The 23,462-nt window shown below is 39.1% G+C and overlaps 1 protein-coding gene across 2 annotated transcripts in view; it reads right to left on the bottom strand.

The window, feature by feature from the left end:
* LOC133636264 (zinc finger protein 687a-like) overlaps positions 1-23,462 on the bottom strand; it is a 49,104-nt gene that overhangs the window by 23,774 nt on the left and 1,868 nt on the right. For both annotated transcript variants that reach the window (XM_062030102.1, XM_062030101.1), the window contains exons 2-7: positions 13,105-14,621; positions 11,242-11,491; positions 6,033-6,199; positions 5,751-5,935; positions 1,268-1,444; positions 6-168 (exon numbers count right to left, since the gene is read on the bottom strand). In XM_062030102.1, coding sequence (XP_061886086.1) covers positions 6-168; positions 1,268-1,444; positions 5,751-5,935; positions 6,033-6,199; positions 11,242-11,491; positions 13,105-14,598 — 2,436 coding nt within the window. In that variant the 5' untranslated portion in view covers positions 14,599-14,621. The remainder of the gene's footprint in view (positions 1-5; positions 169-1,267; positions 1,445-5,750; positions 5,936-6,032; positions 6,200-11,241; positions 11,492-13,104; positions 14,622-23,462) is intronic.

Raw genomic sequence — 23,462 nt, forward strand, 5'->3', positions numbered from 1 at the left:
AATACCTTGAAATGGTCCATTAGGGAATATCTTTGAGAGAATAGTCTGGTACACTCTGGACATTTGTACACATGAACCTTTTGATTGGTTAAATGTGATTCAAAGTGAACGTACAGCAAAGACTTGTTTGTGAAAACTGTGTCACACATGACACATTTATAGATCAACCTATGGAAGACAAACATGGTGAACATAAGAGGAACATACAGTGAAACCTTGATTTAGTCTATTTGCGAAATTTTCGATTTACGAACTTTTAGATGGAGCCTTATATGCCTCTTTGTGCAAACCATGTCCCTGTGCAGGAAAACTGAATTAATTTTGTGTTCCGCCTGCAGGCAAGAAGCAAGGCGCAGCATTTTTGGGGAGGCGTAGGCCTACACGTCACTCGCTGCACATTGCAGTACACTACTAGTCACGACTCAGTGCTTCAGCGTGTGTGCCTTTTTTCTGTGTTTTTTGGCCTTTTGACAAGTTTTGTCCATTTTGCAAAGTCAATATGACTCCCAAAAACTCAACAGATTAGTGTGGAAAGAAGGAGTGAATTACTGTGGAGTTTTAAAAAAAAAAAAATAATAAAAAAAAAAAGCTATTTGCAAGGAGTTTACAAATATGGAAAAATTGACAAAGCAGGCTTTGTACCACAACAAGTTTTACATGTGATGAGATCATTTTTTCTAGAAAAATGCCAGAGCAGACGTATTTCACAGCAGAGGAATAACTCTGCCTCTACTTCAGTGTGCCTCTTTGAAGGCCGCAAACACGCCACCTCCGCCCCCTTCATTCCCCCTCTGTCTGCTGTTTCTCTTCAACTCCTCTGCTGATGTTAATGTGGGTGGATTTTACTTTTTAAATAGTTTATTTTTGTAGCAATATAATTTAGGTTAAGGGTTTTTGTGATTTATGATCGTTTGTGAGGGCACCAATGTAACTTCTGTGTGTGTGCGCGTGTTGGCAGAGCAGCGCATACAACACAGTTCAGCATGTTAATAAAGAGAAAGTTGATCTATCACCCCCTTGTTATGTTTGCTTAATATACAGTACTGTACAGAGCTTTATATTGTGTTGAAAGTGTACAAACCTTCACTAAAATATGGACTTTTGCTGAGTCTGGAACCCATTATTCATATTTACCTCGTTTCTTATGAAGAAATTTGCTTCACTATACAAACTTTTCTGTTTACCAACCCCATTCATAAACCAATTAAGTTCGTAAATCGAGGTTCCATTCTAAGTATATAAACGTTACTATCTGTGTGCGGCGTACAAAGCCTGTCCCTCAGTCAACGTCGGATGCTGCGTCGTGATGTGACTTTGTGTGCTAGGTGCAGATTTGAAAGCCATGGGACAGCTGGGGCACTTGTGGAAAATATCACAATGAGCCTGCTGGATGTGAGACTTCACCGAGTTCAAGCCTCCAAACACCACCAGGCAACTGGAGCATCTGCAAAAACAAAAACAAGCTCAATAGTGGCATCAAACTGCCCTAAAACTGATGTAAGATAAGCTAGTTTTACAAGGTTGCTTGAGTTCTCAATAAATTATTCTTACACATGCTGTTATGGCCCATTCCACTCATATAACGTTTCATGCAAATCAGCAAAAGAACCTTTGCATAATACAGTGAAGTTAAGTCGACATCCCTCAGGCATAAATGGCTGCCATTGCTTGAATATTTACTTGTGACTTCAGGTTACTTTAGTTCAGAGACCTAAGGAGATCTTTATTTTTTTGTATGGCAGCTTGATATATTTCACACTTTTTTATTTGGAACTTCTGTTCTCATATATTTATACTGTTATCTAACAGAGCTACTGTTGTAATTGTGTTGTATGTCTTGACTACAATGATTTTGAAGCTTTTATTCATTAACCACCTCACCCTAGTATTAATGAAGTACCGCGGTACTAATGAATTGAAAACGGTACTATACTGCCTTTGAAAAACACCAGTATTTTTTTTCATCCGCATGCTGCCGGTGTGACGGTGACGTACAGAGCGGAGGAGCATGTTTAGTGGGTCAGCGCGTACACACTCACAGAGCACACAAAGAGAAACAGTGAGGAGAAGAAAAATAGCAAATAAAGGCAATTCTACTGGTTAATAAAGAGGGTGCGTGAAGCGCCATGTGAAGGCATTTGGGCTTCAAAACTATCGATAAAGATTAGGCTTTGCTTCAAACTTAGCTAAACAATTAAATAACAAGCAGTGAAATCGGCAGGTATTATAGTTAACTCGCTCCCCTGTGGTGCACATAGAGATACGTACGCGCACACAGCTGCTTTGCTTTATGCCAAATATTAGCAGAGTTAAAACCGCCCATGTAGCGTAAACTAATGCTTGTGTAATTACTGAATTTTGTAACAAACTGCTACAATTTGTGTTTTATCCTGAACAATGCCTGTTTTACCTATACAAGTCTTATCCGTGTAGTTTTAGCCACAGTATTGTTTTAGTATTTGTCCTAAAGCACAGACCAAGCGTGGCCACCATAAATCAAAGTCAATAAAGCTTTCTATTTCATTCTAACCTAATCCTAGATTATGGTAGGCTGTTTGTAATATATAAAATTGTAAATTGTTCTTTGAGTGCAACAACAAAAAAGCCCAATGTGTTTAATGCTTTTTAATTTGTAATTTAATCTTCTAAAATTGTTCTTTGCGTGCAACAAGAACGATATGTTTAACATACCGTAAGATTTTTTGTTCAAATGAAACCAAAAGTATGAAATGAGAAGTATCGAAATACATTTTGGTACGGGTACGGCTACTAAACTATTGGTATCGGGGCAACCCTAGAGTGAACAATGTGTGAAGAAGGCACTACCGACCTAATAAGTATGGAAGTAGAATTGTCTCACATCAAATTATATATATCAATATGATATTAATACATATGCATATATTAATAAATATACAAATACAAATGTGATATACAAAAAAAAAAAAAGATTTGTATAAATAAACACGTATTTGTAAATATATTTTTGAGATTTTAAAATATAAAAATGTGACATACAAATAAATCAAGAGTTGTGCGTTCTCTCTGTAAAGACGTGGATTGTTTTTGTGCAGAGAACTCTGGGCATTTTGCATATAATGCTCTGTGACCCAGACCGCTCTGGCTGCAGTACCCTCTGCTGGTTCAGGGGAGTGTGTAGGTCACATTTATTTGTGCATCTGGTGTGTGGTAGGAATGTCTCATCGACACAAAAGCAAAAAAGCAATCCACATGTGCAAATTCAATACAAATACAAAATCAAGCATATTTATATTCAATATATATATATATATATATATATATATATATATATATATATATATATATATATATATATATATATATATAAGTTGATGTGAGACGATTCCACTTCCATAAATAAGAGCTGATAAATCAGAGAGAGAAAGAAATGATAGAGTATGATCTGCTCACAGATGCTACCTGGTGGTTGTTTGAGCATACTGCAGCTTGTCCTGGATAAATTAATCAAGCCCCACTCCTTAATACTTAAGTCACACGCACAGTTCTCACGGGAATGAGGCAAAAATACAACCTTACCTAAAGTAAATGGACATTTTGTTCGTTCAACCAGGACTTGATGAGATGGTTGACATAGACAGGTTGTCAACATAAGGGACAGACATAAGCTGGTTCCACTGTATTCAAAATTTAACACGGAAGGTTTAACGCAAACAAATCTAAAAATGTATTTACTTTCAAATGTAACGCATGCAAATATTGGATTTTGGCCAACTAGTAAGACTATGTCTCCCGGTTGGCCTGAAAACACCTCGGGATCACCCGGGAAGAGCTGGACAAAGTGGCTGGGGAGAGGAAAGTCTGGGCTTCCCTGCTTAGGCTGCTGCCCCCGCCACCCGACCTCGGAGAAGTGAAAGAAGATGGATGGATGGATGGATAGTAAGTACCAGTACATCTTTCAAGTAAGGCGTACAGTATGTAGTCAGTTAGATGTACCAAGCAATTAAGTGCAATTCAGTGGAGGCCAATATGTGAGGAAATTCCTAACATGACAGCAGGTGGCCCTAAGAAGACCTCAAAAGGGTTGTTTGCAGCAATTAACCCAGAGGGCACTTATGTTCAAACAAGCTTTAAGTTGTTTTTTTGCCCTCTTCCTGGTCTGACCACATAAGCACGCACCACTAATATACACATGTACAACCAAAGGATAATGTCATGTTACTAAAGCAGTCTTTGGAAAACTGTATGATTTCATCAACAGGAGTATCATAATCACAATACCTTCAGTTTTTAAATTATTTCAGCTAGTAATAGACAATGATTTAATTTCCAAAACGGTTGCGCAATACAGATGATATAAATGATATAAGTTTGGCCGACTATTGAATTCTATACTATCGTGATAATGCATGTTGAGGACACAGTCTAGCTCTGCCCTGCAAATTTGACAGCGACAGGCCAACAAACACGTCCTCAACGCAATGTAGCATTCTCGCTAGCGGCTAACGTCCTTCCGCATTGTGAAGCAACTTCAAAATCAGTAATCTTTGCCTTTTTGTCGGCAAATAACTACATTTCTTACAAGTGACATTATCACTGGAGGACGAAGAATAGCTAAATATGCTACACTACACACTGTCGGAGGATATGCTAACCGCTAACTGCGAGCGAGAACTCTTGAATTGTAAACAAAAGTGGGCGAATTGATACAAATGTTGACAGTAACACTACCAAATGTAATACCAATATGTGGTCGATTTGGTCGGTTAGATCGATATGTTTTAATTATCAAAAAAAACATTTGTCGTTTTTGTTATTGTTAACAAACTCAGGAAATAAGTCCCTGGCACAGGAGGACGTTCAAGACAAAAAACAAATCAGAGCAAATATTTAAATATTTAATTGATATTGTTACACTGCCATCCTGTGTTTTGGCCTGATTATAATCGTGGTCAAAAATGGAATCATTCAATGATCTTGAACATTTTAAATATCAGCATTGGTATGATGAATACTGCTCCTATAACTACTTGGTACTGGATCAATACCCAAATTCTTAGTATCCAAACAACAGAAGAATAAGTGATTATTACATTTTAACATAAATGTAAATAGAAATATGTTAAAACAGTAAGTAACTAAATATTAACAGTATATTAGTAAGTAAAATAATAGTTCTGAAAAAAATAATAGAACTGAAAATTACAGTATGCAGTACGTTACGGCATAAGTCAGCAGCCAAATTACGATCCTTTGTAACCCGTTTTGAAATGCTTCTATTATCATTGACATTCCAAATAATATATAGTTGAGTTGAGTTGAGTTTGAGTTTATTTCGAACATGCAAGCATACAATATGATACATCACAATTTCCAGTTTCTCTTTTCAACATGTTCGAAAAGGAGTAGGAAGAAGCAGAGCTTATTTAATCCTACCCGTTTTCTTTAGATAACAGTTGCAAAACTTTTTGTTCACTTCCTGTTCACAATTTATTCACAATAAACTCCATAAGTAATCACAATAAAAATAAATAAATAAATAAATAATAGTAAGAATTTTATAATAATAATTGGTGATGGTTATCACAGGAAGCTGCAATATATATTGCGATATAGATTTCAGGCCATATCGCCCATCCCTAACTTCTTATTGTGACAAATATATATTTTTATTTGTTAGTCGCTTGTGCTGTTCATATATTTTTGTGTAAATTGTTTTTAAATATATAAGCCGGGGACGTACAGCACTGACAGAGAGAGCAAACACACACCTGTAACCGATGCGGCGTGAAAAGTGCAAACAAGTGTGATCCAGATGTGCTTGGAAATGCGCCTGCTTGGCCGTGCCGCCACATTCAGGACAGACATACGGCAGGCCGCTTTGGTGTATGCGCTGATGAGCTGCTGCACTGCAGCTGTTGGGCAGTAGCATCGGAGGAGAACATTCCGTACATGGCTGCAGAGCATCCAAAAAAAAAAGAAGAAACGAAAAAGAGTCAGAGTATGTAATGAAGTTGTAAGAGAAAATAAAACAATGTTCACATATGACTCACTGTGCTTTGAGCTTGTTTGATTTCTTGGAAATGTTGAGCCACCTCTTCTTTACTGCTGAACTGAGCCTGACATTCTGGACATTTATTTCCCGTGTATTGCACTGTGTCTGCTTTCTTGTTAGGCATCACTAGATTTGGCTGCACTTTGGGCTGGACAATGGACTGACCTAAAAATGATGCACATACAATGACCAATGGGTGATCTTTCTTTAATAAACTGAGTTCATCTGTTCCAGGGTCAAGCTGTTACCATCATAAAACCTTTACTCACTGTAAAAAAAAATGTATCTCAATATTCTTGCCTAAAATTCAGATTCTTTCTGACAGTTCATTCAAACACACACAGAGGTCCATGGACTTGGGTTTTAAAGATTGAACATAACTCAAAAAGGTATTGCCAGATTTCATGTAACTTACAGGAAATGTCCAAAATAGTATAAGGCAGTGGTTCTCAACCTTTTTTCAGTGATGTACCCCCTGTGAATATTTTTTTAATTCAAGTACCCCCTAATCAGAGCAAATAGTTTTTGGTTGAAAAAAAAGAGATAAAGAAGTAAAATACAGCACTATGTCATCAGTTTCTGATTTATTAAACTGTATAACAGTGCAAAATATTGCTCATTTGTAGTGGTCTTTCTTGAACTATTTGGAAAAAAATATATAAAAATAACTCAAAACTTGTTGAAAAATAAACAAGTGATTCAATTATAAATAAACATTTCTACACAGAAGTAATCATGAACTTAAAGTGCCCTCTTTGGGGATTGTCAAAAATGTCCTCTCCTGTTGTTCTCCCCACTAATGTTTTACAAAAAAGTATGTGCTTATGAATATCGGCAGTATCGATGTATCTGACAAAACCTACAAGTTGTGCATTTCCACTAATATCTGTGGATTCATCCAGCTGGAGGGAAAATGAGTCGCTAAGTTTTCCAACAACTTGCTCAACAATGTATTTTCCCATTTTATCTACTCTCTAGCAAACAGAGTCATTTGATAAAGGCACATTCTTTATTTTCTCGGCTGGGTTTTTATCCAGTATTATCAGCTCTTCAGCGATAGTGAACGGCTTTTTTGGCTTTAGCAACAAGCAAAGACACCGCGTAAGAAGTGTTGGAAGCTGGTCAACGCAACAGAAGCCTCCAGGGCCAATGTTCCCTCTAATTTTTCATGTGTGTGAGCAAAAGCACAAACTTCTTGAGCATTCAGTGGAGCACATGTGAGCGACATCAGACGTGCCACTGTGGCTACACCAGCGTCACACCTGACCCAAACCTGACATCATAACAATTTAAATGTTTTATTAAAATAATTTTCTGATATAAGTGATTTTGCCCCCTTACAATGACAATAACAAAAATACATTTTTTCATGAGCTATGTGCTAGTATTGTATGTCTGGCTGCGGGTCCTGCCTTTAAAAGAAATGTTACCCCTTTCAGAGATTACATTTAGTTCCTGTAACTTTCTGTCTGTAAAATACATCTTTTTATTAGCATTTATGAAATCTAGTGACAATATTTCATGAATAATATCCTTAGATTAACATTCTTAATAAATGGCAGTAAAATAAACACACATCTGATTGTGGAGTCAGTATTACAACCTGGCATTTACACATTGTGTGGCAGCGTTGGGGTTGTCTGACTTTTTGTGTGGCCATAAACGCAGCACTGGCTAAGTGCCATGAGTGCGTGTGTTGGTGCAGGTGAACGAGCGAGCGGCTTCTGTTGAAACGACGGATGATAGCGTTGTTTAAGCCTGGTTTGTGTGGCAGAAAATTACCAGTTTTTATAGATAAAAGGTTTTTTTACTCATGTTTTTGGTGTGGTTACAAACAGTTTTGCTCAATAAAGTGATTGATGGAATTCCTGTCCGTAAAGTGTCTCGACAGACGATAATTGAACTGTGTTGACAAAGATTGTTTTATTCATTGGGGCCACTCTTGTCGTCCCTTGTCTCTCACAGAGTTGCATTGCAAAATCATACAGAATAAATTGTAATGTGTTTATTTTGTTTAAAGTTCAGATGGGATTTTTGATTTCCTGTGCGGCATTAATTTTTTAGTATGCAGAGGACGCATGAGCGGTGCGCAATTTCTCAGGCGCGCACCTTAAAGGGAACGTTGTCCAGGGCTTTGGCTGATGTTGTGGAGGCTTTCCGCATCGTGTCTTGAGATGACCTGAATTCATTTAGTCTCCTCTTAAAAAAATCAGGTGGCTTACCGACATGGCAAGAGTGTTTTGTCCGGAGATGCCGCTGAAGATGCGCGGCCGCTTCATGCCGCTGTTCGCTAACATTTCTCCACAGAAAAAACACAATGCCTTGGGGGGGTTACAACTCGAAGCCTAAATCCCATTAACACATATTCTTCAGAATACTGTCTGAATTTTGCCGGCTCAGGTTTGGCCTTCTTTGGCACATGTTCCTCCTTGTTTTCAGCTGCATTACTGCTACGTTTTAACCAAGCCTCCATTGTTTTCTACATCGATAGTTGATTGACAGTTGCTGCCGTGTGGCAGCGCCAGGTAGGGTCAAACCATTATGGCATGGGCCATGGGGGAAACTCTGGGTTTATGATAATGAATGGAATAGCCTACTTGATTTGATGTTCAGTTTATGAAATTACATTCATATTTTGTTGAAGTATTATTCAATAGATATATTTATAAAGGATTTTTGAATTGTTGCTATTTTTAGAATATTAAAAAACAATCTCAAGTACCCCTTGGCATACCTTCAAGTACCCCCAGGGGTACGCGTACCCCCATTTGAGAACCACTGGTATAAGGGAACCAGTGATGAGATTTAAGGGGTGAGCCGCATCACCATCGTGGTGCCGCCGTTGTGGGCAGTGTTGCCAAGTCGGCTTATTATAAGTGGCTTTGGGCTTGGTTATTTTTTGGAAGGTCGCTTGCAAATTTGCTTGCTTTCTGTCTTGCCTCTGGTGAGGGCGGTCACATTTTTCTCCGCTCCCTCCTTCCTTGCTTGCTCTCTTCGTTTTGTCTTGTCTGAACTTTTTTGAAGCCTCTTTCTTTGCGCTGTCCTCAAATCTAAACATCAAGCATGGATATGATCAGCTGGACTCTCGACGCAATTGACAAAGTTTCGACAAGGAAAAGAGGTTCGGGGGGGCCTGGCTGCCCTGATGGAACCATTGCTGCGGGGTATGTGAGAGACTCCTAGGATAAATGGAGAATCATGTGCCTCTCAGTCCTTTCCATCGAGGACGTGGAAGACATCTACCTATTTGGAACCGTGATCGCGGGGCACCTGCTGATTGGGCTGTGCATTGCTCTGGTGTATTGTCAAATTTGGAAGACGATGGCAGCCACTCAAGGAGCCCAACGGCTGTTCGTCGCAATGGAGGGATTGGGCCGGGCTGTGGGAACACAGACTGTGGCGATTTCTGAACTGAATCGCAAGATGGATCTCATCATGGAGAAGTTTGCTGAGAAGGGGAATTGAATTGAATTTGAGAGAAACCAGCATGAACAAAGAGCAGGCAAGTCATTGTTTTTTCTGACTGCTCGCGGAAAACAACATCCTAATCTACGATTTGACTCCCTCGAATGGCCTTGACGATATCAGGAACAGGCTGTTCTGAAAAACACCCCCGAGGACACCTCAACGATGGACGCTTTTGACCTCCCTTTTTCTCAACAACACCTGGTGTCGAACTTTGAGATCGGCCCCATTTCACAAAAACATTTCAACATTACACCCAAGTTAATTGGACATACATGCACGCACCCGCCCCTTCCTCAACCAATGCCTTCACCACTGCTTAATTCCGGGGTTATGGATGGCAGCAGGCCGGCCTCCAGGGCCCCAAATTCCCCCCCCCCCCCCCCCCTCTGTTGCGAGTTGTTGTGATTATATATAACATGTTTATGTGTGCTATGCTATGTGAGGTTTTTTCCCTTGGACTCAGTCTGGACCCCCTCCCGAGGGTCCAGCCTTAGACTGATATTTTTTACTCTTCCCCCCTTTCCCAATACCACCTTTTTTAAGGAGCGCCGTAAGTGGCTGATCCGTTGGCGGTCCCGTCTTGTCTCCCTGTAACATATGTCTGCTTTTAGTGGGACTGTGCCGAAAATTAAATTTCAGTTCTTATGTGTCTTGTACATGTTAAAGAATGGACAATAATAAAGCATCTTGAATCTTGAATCTTGAAATTTCGTATTTTGTGGGTTGTGTTTTTTGGGCTGATTTTGAAGGTGTAGTTGCTCATTTGGGCTTGCTTTTCTGTACCAACAATAAAGAAAAACATGAGTATACCGTTAGGTAGTTTTTGCTTTCTACACAACATTTCCTGGTCATCATGGTCACATGACCTGGCACGCCCCCAAACACACTCACACAAATGACGCATTTGCAACTATTACAGAGCCCAGACTGACAAGATGAGATTCATCACCAACTGCGCTCTCCTTACTCACCATTGTGTGTTATACTCAATGGTTAACTGGACGTCTTTATATGCTCGATGACTCAATCATTGGTATGTGTTCATCTACAAAACCATTCTGGGTAACACTCCACCTTATCTGTCTTGTCTTTTAACAAAGAAACAAGGAAGTCACAATCTTCGTTCAATGAATGTTCTGCAATTTGTCGTCCCCAAATTGAGAACTGAACTGGGCAAGAAAGCATTTAGGTTTTCAGCACCGAATGCTTGGAATAACCTACAATCGGCTCTTCAACTTCAAACCCTTGTTACATTAAATGAGTTTAAAGTTTATGTGAAAGGATTGCAGTCTAGCTTGTCTGTATGCACATGTGTTATGGGAGCAAGTTTTAATGTTGTAAATTTGATACTTTATGTGTTGTTTACTGTTTTTAATGTAACCTTGCTGCTGCCCTCTTGGCCAGGTCTCCCTTGGAAAAGAAATCTTTGATCTCAATGGGATTTTACCTGGTTAAATAAAGGCTAAATAAAATAAAAAACAAGTGACAAGACACAATGAAAATTAGTGGCAGTAAGTCTTGAAATCCTCATAAAAAGCATAATTTGAACTATAAATATTCATTTAATTTTTTAATAAAATGAAATTAACACTGCTTCCTTCGTTTACTATGCTGAAGGATGACAAGATATGTGGAAATCTTGTGTGATGTCATTTACAATGGTGGGATGAACTCCAAGCTTTGGTTTCAAAATGTAAAAATAAAACAGCCATACAGAAACGTGAATGATTGCCACTAACCATTGGGTTCTTTCTGGCTGATCATCAGCTCGACAGGCACAGGTTTCATGACCAGGTGCGAGCACTGCATGATCAGGCCTCTCTCCTTGTGTTCCCTGGCGTGGAAAAGCAGGCTGCACTTGTTGAAGAAGGCCAGCCGCTTGGCGCAGTGATTGCACGTCACCTCGATGCGCAGTGAGCGCCGATCGTAGTGCCGGGACAGACTCTGCTCCAGGGCAAAGGCGTCGCCGCACTCTAAACAGCGGTAACCCTGCAAAAATTGAAAATTAGATAACAACAGGTAACTGGTAAATTTATCCATAAAATGTTCACTTTTTCCACTAAGCGGTGCGTTTCGCCACAATACAGAATGGCTTGGATTACAAAACCCTGACAATTGTCTGTCCAATCACTGGACAGCAATGTCTGTGTAAGCGTCCACAAGCATGCTACCGAGACTCTGCTTCCCAACAAAGTAGTAAATAAACATTAAAATGATCACAGCACTTTGATAAACAAACAGACTGAGTGGTGCTAGCTTGCAAGCTTAAATGCTAAAATGAAAACAAGAAACATTAACTGTATTTTCCCATTAAGAAACGACATACCCCAAACCAAACTTATACAAACACATTACTGTCTGAACAACTAAGTTATTCAACTGTGCACAATGAACCTACAAGCTTTGCTCTCTTAAAATAGAGTGATCGTTCTATATACATAGATTAAGACGAGGCCGAGGTGTTTTTACGCTGTGTTCAAGGACCACTGAAAAGACTGGGACGCCACAATGCCCGCCAGAAATAGTAAAACATGTTAATATGTTGTATTTTTTACACACTTTATTCAAAACAATCTTAAAGTGTTACAGTACAAACCAATATTTAAAACAATAAAAGTTTAAGCATTTAAACAGTTAAAATACTAACAGCAAAACACTATCAGGAGTAGAGGAAACACATAACATGCAAAATAAGGGCTTTTCTAACAGTGTATCTATTTATTTTAGTTATCTAAAAACAATAACTTGGTCAAAAGATGTGTGTCTATAAGTACTTTTTGAGCACATTGTAAAATACCGCAACAATATTGGACACGGTGATATGTGATATCCCTAGTATACAGTATATTTGGCACAAATTATAGTAAAACCTTTTCAAAGAAAGTTACAGGCTATAAAAACACCTCTTGGCGGCTGAAAAGGTTGAAAAATGCTGACAGCATCTCGATTTGCTTATCGGTGCGTGGCTTGCAATTCTCTTCTTAAACACTAAAGGGCAGTGTTTTTTGGGGGGAGCAACCACAACGCTGGTGGATTGGATTTTAGCTTCCTGTAAGTAGTAGTTGTATTAAACAGCAGCAACTGAATCAACATCCACATTGTTGTTGGAGCTGGAAATGATCATTTTCAACCAACGCTCACTTTTATTGTCCATATTGCTCCGAAACCAAAAGAGAATACGTTCACGCAGGTAACTTGTGCAACCCCTGAACGACGCGAACGCATTAACTGTATATGATTATTTCTAATAGGAAAAAAATCGCTTGGTCTTTTGTAGAATTCAGTTTTTGTCAGACCTTTTGGTACAGATTACTAACGAAAACTGACTGTATAGTAGTTGAGATTGACTTAACAGCGCCTCTGCTGGCTGCAGCCAAGTAGTACACTGCATTTTGCAAGTCAGTATAGACATCCTACTCTACATAGAGGCGTTCAAGTGCACTGTGTAACTAACTATGAGTGTTCAGACACCAATGTTTTTTCACATTTATTCATATAACTCCTATGAGAAATGCCATACCCCACTTTGGGAACCTAGCAATAGATCCATCTCTAATGCAGACAGAGAGCCCGGAACAGTAAATGTTGATTGTCAGGTTTACCTGTGCAGGTAGAGGAAGGCCCCACTCTGCTGGAAGAGGGGAGCTCAGGTCCGGTTTATAACAGGGCAGCAGGTTCTTATTGGTGAGAATTTTATTGAAGCTTTCCACCAAGTTGGTCTGGCTCTTGGTTATGATGGACCCGGCGCTATTTACAATAGAGGCCGGTCTGCTGCTACTGCTCTGAGGAGGACTCTGCAGAGTGGTGCGACCCAGGCTGCGTAGGCTGACACCACTTGGGATGGTTGATGAGATGGACATGGGGGGAAGAGGTGCCGTTTTGGTGACTGCAGGAGGGACTTTTGATTTCAGGACTGCTGTGCTTTTTTCTTTGAGGGCACCTTTACGAGGAACCCCCTTTTTAGATCTTGGATTGGGTGCTTGCGGTGAAGATTTTGACGTATCCGCACGCTTCAAATTAGCTCGCTTTTTAGGTGTGGTCTTTGCGCAGTTCCTCTGAGGCACTTTGATTTTAAATTTGAGGGGCAACAATTCGGGTGGAGCTGCGATGGCAACAATAGCAGTGCCAGACGACGACTCACCATTTTCCTCATTCACATTTTGAGTTCGCTGCCCTGCTGTCTTTTCACGGTCACTAAGCTCCTCCTGGTGATCACAGGAATTGGTATTCCCCATTGGCGCCGATTCTGGCCTGCTGATTTTCTTCGGCAACACAAGCCCCGTCTCGCTAGGTGGTGGGCTCTCAGGCGAGTCCCTCTCTTCGATGACGTGCTCGGGGTATTTCTCCTGTCGCACTGGTGCAACGTGACAGTTCTCAGGCTTCCACACCTGCTCGTCTGGGGCGCTGGACGATGCATCCGGAGGAGTGATAGAGGGGGTTTCCGGGGAGGTGCACAGCCGAAGTTGATGCTTTACGCCGTGCTTCAATTTCGGAGGCGACGGCATGACAAATTCTGGGCTTTCGTGGATGACCAGCGGGCTTCCCAAGTCTGGTTCCGAGTCCTCCTCATCCAAGTCCGTCATATTCTTCTTTGACCCGTTCCCATTGTGTGTTAAAGGCGAAGCATGCTGGACTACATGCGCTTCCTCCTTCTTCTGCAAAGGCGGCGGCGAGGAAGGACTTGGGAATTTCGAAGATTCCAGATCATAACCTTTGTCCCTATCGTTTAAACTCCATGGTGCTGCCTTGGATCCGAGCTGAGCACCAGCAGCAGCAGCAGACCCGTTAAGTGCAGCACTGTATTGTGAACAGGTGTCATCCATCTCTGTGGTGTTGTCTTGTTCTCCATCTCGATTGTTAGACCTCTCCTCATCTTCACTAGCCCGCACAGTGTTCATCACAATAACACTGACAGCAGGGGGATCAGTGTGAGAGGTAGGTGAGCGACTTTTACTTTCGTCAGCATTATTACTATTGTCATTATTAATAGCAGCAGACACCTCGTTGTCTTCTGGGCTTGACTGGATAGCATCAATGTCAGGGATATCAAACGCTGCCAGCAAGTCGTCAAAGTCTGGAGTCTTCATGTCCCCCATGGCCCGCGAAACCCTTTGAAAACCTATCAAGTCAACATATGAGTTAGGAAAAAGTCATTTGTTGTGGACTTTCATTAAACACCCTAAGGGTTCAGGTCCGTGTACCTTCCGTTCATTCCATTTCCAATTCTTAAAGGCAAATCAAAAAACAAATTGAGACATTTTTTCTATTTTAATTTCTGCAAAACAAAAGTTGGACAACTACTTATTGACACTTTTTTAAAACAACAATAGGACTCCTGCGAAACAAATATGGTCCGCATACCTTCCGTTCATTCTATTTCCAATTCTGAAACACAAATTGAAAAACTAAATTAGGGCCGTTTTTCGATTTTTATTATAAATGGCAGATTTTAAAACAAACAAAAAGGGGGTTGATTTTCATTAAAATATTGCCATCAAATAGGATTTGGTGCTGTTTTCCTTTTATGGATTTTTATTTTTCCAGATAAACACAAAAATCGAATATATGTTAATCCAAAATGCAAAAATGCATGGTTATCTGTGTGATGACAAATTGAACTGGAATCAGTATTTTAGCTTTTCCTTTGCCTTTAGCATGTTTTTAGTATAACGTAACATCTTTGTTCAGCAGGAGTCCTGTTGTCATTTTAAAAAAGTGTCATTAAATAGTTTCAATCAACTTTTGTTTCAAAAATGAAAACGGAGGAAATAGCCCAAAATGTGTTTTTTGATTTGCATTTAAGAATTGGAAATAGAATGAACGGAAGGTACATGGACCTAAAATACTGCTTCCGGTTCAATTTGTCATCACACAGATAACCAGACATTTTTGCATTTTGGATATATATATCTGTCTATTCGATTTTTGTGTTTATCTGGAAAAATAAAAATCCATAAAAGGAAAACAGCACAAAATCAAATTTTATGGCAATATCTTAATGAAAATCAACCTTTTTTTGTTTGTTTTAAAATCTGCCATAAATATTAAAAATCGAAAAACGGCCTTAATTTTGTTTTTTGATTTGCGTTTCAGAATTGGAAATAAAATGAACGGAAGGGACACAGAACGCATGTTTTATGTTCATTGATTTTTCTTTTCATGAGTAGAAATTTGAAAAAAAACAACTATTTATTTCAATTTCATTTTACAATGCCATCCATCCATCCATTTTCTACCGCTTATTCCCTTCGGGGTCGCGGGGGGCGCTGGAGCCTATCTCAGCTACAATCGGGCGGAAGCCGGGGTACACCCTGGACAAGTCGCCACCTCATCGCAGCAAGTAAGAAAATAAAAAAACAAAGCTTACTTTTTGGTCTGTGTACCTTCCATTCATTCTATTTCCAATTCTGAAACGCAAATCAAAAAACTAAATTAGGGCCGTTTTTCGATTTTTATTAGATATGGCAGATTTTAAAACAAACAAAAAAGGGTTGATTTTCATTCAAATATTGCCATAAAATTGGGTTTTGTGCTGTTTTCCTTCTATGGATTTTGATTTGAAGATAAACACAAAAATCGAAAAAAAATGTTCATCCAAAATGCAAAAATGCGTGTTTATCTGAGTGATGACAAATTGAACCGGAAGCAGTATTTTAGCTTTTCCTTTGAGTTTAGCACGGTTTTAGCATTACGGTAACATCTTTGTTCAGCAGGAGTCCTATTGTCGTTTTAAAAAAGTCTCATTAAATAGTTGTTCAACTTTTGTTTCAGAAATTAAAATAGAAAAAAATGGCCCGAAATTTGTTTTTTGTTTTGCATTCAAAATTGGAAAAAGAAGGTACACGGACCCTTTTTTTTGGCAAAAACATCAAAAAAATTGTATGATTTTCATTTCATATTTCATATGAAGACATTTTAAATCCCGCAAAAACAGACCAAAACGGATGTTTTTTCATATTCGGAGCCTAAGACAGAGGTGTCAAACTAATTTTAGCTCAGGGGCCGCATGGAGGAAATTATGTGCACACGCGTGCCGAACTATTAAAATCATTGCATTAAAACTAAAAAATAAAGACAACGTCAGATTGTTTTCTTTGTCTTACTTTGGCCAAAAATAGAACAAACATATTCTGAAAGTATTACAATAAAAATATTGAAAAAATACTGGCAGCGGTAAAGTTTAGATCCATGAAGGAAAGAAGAAAGTGAATGAATGTTTATAACTGAATAAATGTACATATGCATAAAAATGTGTTTTCTTTTGTATTATTCTTTTTAATGAATTAAGTAACGTTTATGACAACCTTTTTCCAAAACACAATATAGAATGTGAGGTATGACAGGATCATGCATACATTTATCATTTGTTTTCAAAATGGTTACAAAAAAGTGGGACCCCAAAAATGTACTGTGGGACCCCATTTTTATGACTTGATGGGGTCCCTAGGACCCCATTTTAAAAATTCCTAGCGCCAACACTGATGGAGTATTGGTGCGTGCAAAACAGCACCAGGCGGCTGTGGCCTGCGGGCAGGTTCCAATACTAATCAAATATCATCCCGGGGGCCATAGATAATTCATATGGCCCGCAGGCCTTGACTTTGACATCACTGGCCTAGGACACTGGAAGTTTTTATTTTTAAAGTGAAAAGCTGGGATACTACGGAACTCTAAAATATAAATTCAGAGCCCTACACAGAAATGATTTTAGACATGGCACAACGAGGACTGACATCAACAGAAATGTATAAGCACATTTCACTCGGAAGTAAAAGCAAAAAATGATTTGATTACGAACCATGCAACACCAGTGCTGTCCGGTGCAACAAATTTACTCTGCGACTTGGAAAAAACAAAACCTGTCGCACATGTGCGAATAGGGATTTCAACTTTTTATCGAATTTTGCTCCTAAAATAAATCCATTGAAATTTAATAAAACTAGAGTAAAATTTTCACCTATCTGTATAGCATGTTAAGTAGATTTAAGCGATAACCAAATGGACGAGTGAGCACTTGCGCTGAGTGCTGTGTGTTCCCCTCACACCGCCCCCTACTAGCTCACATACTCAGTGTTCAACATGGATGAATCAGGATCTTAGTTGAAGGAACTGGTCAGTAAAAGACAAAGCTTTTTTCACCACCCCTTGACATAAACTGTGCTGCGTGCTCGTAACTACAAGGATCGGAGGAAATATTGAACAAATCAATGATAGAAGTGACAAACTTGCCATTCAAATAATACCGCATTTGTTGACAATAACATACAGCCATGGAAGCACATTCAATCTATTTATTAATCAGAAGTACCACAAACCAGTGAAAGATTCATGCTCTGTGTCATAAGAAAGGTGCAACATTATCTTCTGTTTTTAGACCTTATTTAACAACAGATCATGAAGTAACTTCTGTGTCTTGCTTCCATTCGCATAAAAAGCGACCAAGCAACTCCCAGGGGTCCCCTAACTACGGCCCACGGGCCGGATTTTGAATGCGGCAGGCCGGGCCGTATCCGATCCAAAGTCCCAAGTTTAAAAAAAAAAAATATATATATATATATATATATATATATATATATATATATATATATATATATATATATATATATATATATATATATATATATATATATATATATATATATATATATATATATATATATATATTTTTTTTTTTTTAAACTTGGGACACACACACACATACATATATATGTATGAGTGGGAAAAATCACAAGACTATTTCATCTCTACAGGCCTGTTTCATGAGGGGTTTCCCTCAATCATCAGGAGATCTCCTGATGATTGAGGGAAACCCCTCATGAAACAGGCCTGTAGAGATGAAATAGTCTTGTGATTTTTCCCACACATACATATTACGCTCTACCACGGTATCAAGCACTTTTTTTTTTTTTTTGGATAATCTAATTAAGACATATACATACACAGGGTTTCCCACAAATTCATTTATTTGTGGCGGCCCGCCACGAAAGAATTATGTCCGCCACAAATTTAAAAAAAAATAATAATAATAATAATATTTTTTTTTTTTTTTTTTTTTTTTGTCCTCTCCAGCTTTTTAGGCAAATCATATAGTTGATGTATATGCCCATATCGGCTGTTCAGATTTACTTTACAAAAGAGAAGTGTAGGATACTTCTCTTGTTGCCTTATTTGTATTTGACTTTATTAAATGTATTTATATTAGAAACACAACATGTGTATATAACAAAGGGTGCAAAGTCTGCAGGCAGTAGGAAACACATGGTTAAGTGTAGGGAGTAAAACTGATGGCAGTCTAAAGTTCAAGATTTTTGGAGCTCCTTGTTCAGTGGATCAGATGTTTGATGAAGCTCTGTGTCTATCTACCACCACTACTGTTTTCTGTTTGTTTGTTACTGACTGTGGCAGGACACCTCTGCCTCTGTTTCACTTTATGTTGCTGGTAAATAATATGGTTGTAGTAGTAGGCTAAAGTTAAATTATTTAGTATGCACTAATTAAAGGGGCAGAGCTTTGAGACATTTTAGCTTTTATATTTTATAAGATATATTTTTTGTAAGAACCACAATTAATAAATATATTTCAGTGAATAACTTATTGTTCAAATCTGTATATAAATATGTACATAAAGTGTTGTAATTATATTGTAAAATGCATGGATGGATGGATGGATGGATGGATGGACGTTTAAAACAAAACTGTTATTATTAATTAGTAAGTAAACATTTTTTGAGCCTTTTTAGAGAAAATCAAATCATTGTAGTAAATTATGCAAATTATTCGATGATGTCATGGTGACCACGCACATAGCCACGCCCCCACCGCCACAGGTATCTTGACAGTTTATGGGAAACACTGCATACATACATATATATATATATATTTATTTATTTTGTTTGTTTTTTCATTATTATTATTTTTTTATCTGTCCTTTCTAATCCATTTTTTACCGCATGTTACTCTCTGGGTCTCCTTGCCGCTCAGGAAAATCAAATTGTCTAAAAATGCATTTTCCCATCGATAACGTGACATCCTCGCGCTTGCGCTGCAGCAAGTGCACGCTCTTTCAGTCAATTAGTGCACAAGGAATATTATTTATTTATTTATATATATATATATATATATATATATATATATATATATATATATATATATATATATATATATATATATATATATATATATATACTGCTTAAAAAAATTAAAGGAACAGTTTTTTATCAGGGTATGGCATGAATTCAATTGCACTTTTCTGATAAGGTTTTGGTCAGGTACGTGGCAGAGGAGGTTGTTAATCAGTTTCAGCTGCATTGGTGTTGATGGAATTAACAACAGGTGCACTAGAGGGGCAACTACGAGATGACCCCTAAAACAGGACTGGTTTTGCAGGTGGAGGCCATTTCAAGTTCCTCCCTCTTGATCTTTTTTTAACTGTTTTTCCACAAGTGTTGGCTTTAGCTAGAGTCATCACGACTGGGAGCATGAGGTGATTTCTTAACCCTCCTGAAGTTGCCCAGATTGTCCTACTCCTCCAGGATGGCACATCCATGCGTGCTGTTGCAAGAAGATTTGATGTGTCTCCCAGTACAATCTCCAGAGCATGGAGGAGATTCCAGGAGACAGGCAGTTACTCTAGGAGAGCTGGACAGGGCCGTAGACGTTCCTCATCCCAGCAGCAGGACCAATATCTGCTGCTTTGTGCAAGGAGGAACAGGTTGAGCACTGCCCGAGCCCTAAAAAATGACCTCCAGCAGGCTACTGGTGTGAATGTCTCTGCCCAAACAGTCAGAAACAGACTTCACGAGGGTGGCCCCAGGGCACGACGTCCTGTAGTGTGCCCTGTGATCACTGCTCAGAACCGTGGAGCTCGATTGGCATTTGCCATAGAACACCAGAATTGGCAAGTCCGCCACTGGAGCCCTATGCTTTTCACAGATGAGAGCAGGTTTACCCTGAGCACCTGTGATAGACGTGAAATGGTCTGGAGAAGCCAAGGAGAGCGCTATGCTGCCTGCAACATCATTCAGCATGACCCGTTCGGTGGTGGGTCAGTGATGGTCTGGGGAGGCATTTCCATGGAGGGACCAACAGACCTCTACAGGCTAGAGAACGGCAGTTTGACTGCCATTAGGTATCGGGATGAAATCCTTGCACCCATGGTCAGAACCTACGCTGGTGCAGTAGGTCCTGGGTTCCTCCTGGTCCACGACAATGGCAAAAGTGTGCAGACAGTATCTGGAGGATGAAGGAATTGACACAATTGAATGGCCCTTACGATCACCTGATCTAAACCCGATAGAACACCTCTGGGACATAATGTTGCTCCTCAGACTTTACAGGAGCTCACTGATGCCCTTAGACAGATCTGGTAGGACATCCCACAAGACACCATCCGTGGTCTCATTAGGAGCATGCCGCGACGTTGTCAAGCATGCATACAAGCACGTGGGGGCCACACAAGATATTGAAAATAATTTTGAGTTGCAGAAATGGAATTTAGGCAAAATGGACGAGCCTGCCACATCATTTTTTCACTTTGATTTTTGGGGTGTCTATATACTGAGCCCTCTGCAGGCTGAAAACTTGTATTTCCATCAAAAAATGTGGTATCCTTTTGTTCCTGAGACATTAAACTGTCCATATCAGTATAGATATCCCTTTTTTTTTTTCACCATTGAAATCGGATGTGTTTTTAAAGTGTTCCTTTAACTTTTTTGAGCAGTGTATATACAAACCCCGTTTCCATATACTTGGGGAATTGTGTTAGATGTAAATATAAACGGAATACAATGATTTGCAAATCCTTTTCAACCCATAATCAATTGAATGCACTGCAAAGACAAGATATTTGATGTTCAAACTCATAAACTTTATTTTTTTTTTGCAAATAATAATTAACTTAGAATTTCATGGCTGCAACACGTGCCAAAGTAGTTTGGAAAGGACATGTTCATCACTGTGTTACATGGCCTTTCCTTTTAACAACACTCAGTAAACGTTTGGGAACTGGAGAGACACATTTTTTAAGCTTCTCAGGTGTAATTATTTCCCATTCTTGCTTGATGCACAGCTTAAGTTGTTCAACAGTCCGGGGGTCTCTGTTGTGGTATTTTAGGCTTCATAATGCACCACACATTTTCAATGGGAGACGGGTCTGGACTACAGGCAGGCCAGTCTAGTACCTGCACTCTTTTACTATGAAGCCATGTTGATGTAACAACGTGGCTTGGCAATGTCTTGCTGAAATAAGCAGGGGCGTCCATGGTAACGTTGCTTGGATGGCAACATATGTTGCTCCAAAACCTGTATGTACCTTTCAGCATTAATGGCGCCTTCACATATGTGTAAGTTACCCATGTCTTGGGCACTAATACACCCCCATACCATCACAGATGCTGACTTTTCAACTTTGCGCCTATAACAATCCGGATGGTTCTTTTCCTCTTTGGTCCAGAGGACACGACGTCCACAGTTTCCAAAAACAATTTAAAATGTGGACTCGTCAGACCACAGAACACTTTTCCACTTTGTATCAGTCCATCTTAGATGAGCTCAGGACCAGCGAAGCAGAAGACGTTTCTGGGTGTTGTTGATAAACGGTTTTCGCCTTGCATAGGAGAGTTTTAACTTGCACTTACAGATGTAGCGACCAACTGTAGTTACTGACAGTGGGTTTCTGAAGTGTTCCTGAGCCAATGTGGTGATATCCTTTACACACTGATGTCGCTTGTTGATGCAGTACAGCCTGAGGGATCGAAGGTCACGGGCTTAACTGCTTACGTGCAGTGATTTCTCCAGATTCTCTGAACCCTTTGATGATATTACGGACCGTAGATGGTGAAATCCCTAAATTCCTTGCAATAGCTGGTTGAGAAAGGTTTTTCTTAAACTGTTCAACAATTTGCTAACGCATTTGTTGACAAAGTGGTGACCCTCGCCCCATCCTTGTTTGTGAATGACTGAGCATTTCATGGAATCTACTTTTATACCCAATCATGGCACCCACCTGTTCCCAATTTGCCTGTTCACCTGTGGGATGTTCCAAACAAGTGTTTGATGAGCATTCCTCAACTTTATCAGTATTTATTGCCACCTTTCCCAACTTCTTTGTCACGTGTTGCTGGCATCAATTTCTAAAGTTAATGATTATTTGCAAAAAAATAAAATGTTTATCAGTTTGAACATCAAATATGTTGTCTTTGTAGCATATTCAACTGAATATGGGTTGAAAATGATTAGCAAATCATTGTATTCCGTTTATATTTACATCTAACACAATTTCCCAACTCATATGGAAACTGGGTTTGTGTATATATATACACACATACATACATACATACAGTACAGGCCAAAAGTTTGGACACACCTTCTCATTCACAACACAACTAATGGTCCCAACCCCATTGATAAAGCAAGAAATTCCACTAACCAACCCTGATAAGGCACACCTGGGAAGTTAAAAACCAAATAAACATTGATTGATTGATTGATTGATTGATTTCAGGTGACTACCTCTTGAAGCTCATCGAGAGAATGCCAAGAGTGTGCAAAGCAGTAATCAGAGCAAAGGGTGGCTATTTTGAAAAAACTACAATGTAAAACATGTTTTCAGTTATTTCACCTTTTTTTGTTAGGTACATAACTCCACATGTGTTCATTCATAGTTTTGATGCCTTCAGTGACAATCTACAATTTAAATAGTCATGAAAATAAAGAAAACGCATTGAATGAGAAGGTGTGTCCAAACTTTTGGCCTGTAATCAAATTTCTTTTTACCCAATGCGGCCCCCGAGTCAAAAAGTTTGGGGACCTTTGATGTAGCCTGTTCCTTGTAGTGTGTACTGATGTTAAAGACAATATACACTTCATTGCACATGTACTATATCATTATATCCATGATTAAATGCTTTATAATTCCATGAGAGTTTGCAGCGGCACACAATTTTTATATAGGCACTCAAAC

The sequence above is a fragment of the Entelurus aequoreus genome, linkage group LG20 (assembly GCF_033978785.1).
Source record: "Entelurus aequoreus isolate RoL-2023_Sb linkage group LG20, RoL_Eaeq_v1.1, whole genome shotgun sequence".
Taxonomy (NCBI): Eukaryota; Metazoa; Chordata; class Actinopteri; order Syngnathiformes; family Syngnathidae; genus Entelurus; species Entelurus aequoreus.